Here is a 2,100-nt window from a genome sequence, read left to right on the forward strand (position 1 = left end):
GCACACCCAACTAACACACTTCATATTTCATCAATCTTTAATTTCAATCATTAATTTGTAAATAACATTCATATCACATTAATTGGTTACCTAGCATAACCCTATCTCTTAATGTATAATATATAATGTAGGTTCAAGATATAGTGGCACTTTCTTAGTTACAGTGAGCCCATAAGTCTCACCCATGTCAATATCTTGCATATTCACACCTACACTATTATTAGGTAGTTTCCAATTAAACCAATATAGGAGATTAGCAAGAATGAATTCAGTAGAAGCAAGTCCAAATGAAATTCCAGCACATCCTCTTCTTCCAAAACCAAAGGGGATATAATGAAAATCTTGTCTTAGAAAATCAACTTGGTTTTCCTCAAATCTTTCAGGAATGAACTCTTCAGGGTTCTTCCAAATTTTTGGGTCCCTTTGAATTGCCCATGCATTTATAAATACTCTTGTTTTTGATGGAATATCAAACCCTTTTAGCCTCACATCACTTAGGGTTTCTCTAGGTGTTATGAAAGGAGCTGGTGGATGCAACCTTAAAGTCTCTTTTATTACACATTTTAGGTACTCCATTTGATTAACATCAATTTCATCTATTTTTGATTTGCACCCAACAACTTTTCTTACTTCTTCTTGAACTTTCTTCATGGTGTTTGGATTCTTAATCAGTTCTGCTAATGTCCATTCCAAAAGTGTTGAAGTAGTGTCACTCGCTCCAGCAAACATGTCCTTCATGAAATTACAAAAACACAAAATAATTGATTAATGTTTTGATAGTTAGTGTTTATAATTTTTAGGAGAGATATAATTATTTACGTATTTTTATTTATTTATTTAGTTATTGAGATAAGTAATTTTATGATATTGTATCAGAATTTTTATGACCCAAAGGTATAAAGTTCAATTTTTGTTGAACCCAAAGAAAAAGAATTTAGCATAAGATAAATTATTAAAAAGAAAAAAAAATTATGTAAAAATTTACACAAACATAAAAGAGGCACTTATGTAAATGAGTATATTAGAAACATAACTATTTATATATCTTCTCTTATCAGCTTAAATTTTTAAGAAAAATAATTATAAATAAGAAAAAATTGAGAGAAACTAACCACTAAGATTGCTTTGAGATTATCATTGGTGAGTTGAAAGTCATGCACACCATCTTTTTGAACTTGGAGTAGTATATCAACAAAATCCATCTTGTCTAATTGACCCTTTTTAACATCCTCTTTCTTCATCATTTTCCTCTTATGTTCTTCAATCACCTTATCAAAGAAAGCATCTAATGCATGAAAAGTGGCCTTGAATTCTTGTATTTGGCCAGTGAGAAAATCAAGCCAACCCAATAAAGGGAAGAAATCTCCCACACTAAAAGCAGCCAATTCTCTCATCATCTTCCTTCCAAGCTCTCCAAAGCTGCTATTACCATCTGGATTATCATACTTTTGTCCAAGAACACATCTTGACACTATGTTGTTTGATGTTGCAATTATCAACTCACTAATATTTATAGAAAATCCTTTCCTTGCACGCATATATTAAAAGTATTTGTAAATCATAGGTACCAACCAATTCCATAACCTCTTCTTCACGAATGTATTTGAAAGACTTCACTCTTTTGAGGCTTAAAAGTTCGAGAACACAAATCTTTCTTTTCTGTCTCCACTCTTCACCATAGGGTGCGAAAACAACGTCAGAGCATCCATAGAGAATGATTTTTCCAGATGTTGTTTGGGGCTTGTTGGAGAAAGCAACATCATGTTTCTTGATGATTTCTTCGGCCACCTCGACCGAAGAAACCACAATGGCTGGTGTTTGTCCCAATTGAAGGAACATGAGAGGGCCATGCTTCTTTGAGAGTTCATGGAAGGATCGGTGTGGCAGTGTTCCAAATTGATGAAGGTTTCCAATGAAAGGTAGCTTTGGTGGTGATGGTGGAAGATTTTTATTATTATTTGGCTTGTAATTTCTTCTTGTGAGCTTAAGCAATAGAAAGATGCTTATGAACCCTAAAATTGTTAAGTAAAGAGTTGGATTTGGCTCATAATAATAAGCCGATTGTTTTAGTAGAAAATTCATTGCTGTTTAGTTTGGGTT

The 2,100-nt window shown here is 32.9% G+C and overlaps 1 protein-coding gene across 1 annotated transcript in view; it reads right to left on the reverse strand.

Moving 5' to 3' along the window:
• The window catches only part of LOC107629377 (cytochrome P450 71A1), a gene marked incomplete in the record, with an annotated part of 10,698 nt that extends 8,598 nt beyond the window's left edge, over positions 1-2,100 (reverse strand). Inside the window, 1 exon segment of the mRNA XM_021117693.1 lies at positions 1,569-2,100. Within this exon segment, the coding sequence (XP_020973352.1) occupies positions 1,569-2,082 (514 nt within the window).

Source organism: Arachis ipaensis, chromosome B03, assembly GCF_000816755.2.
Source record: "Arachis ipaensis cultivar K30076 chromosome B03, Araip1.1, whole genome shotgun sequence".
NCBI lineage: Eukaryota > Viridiplantae > Streptophyta > Magnoliopsida > Fabales > Fabaceae > Arachis > Arachis ipaensis.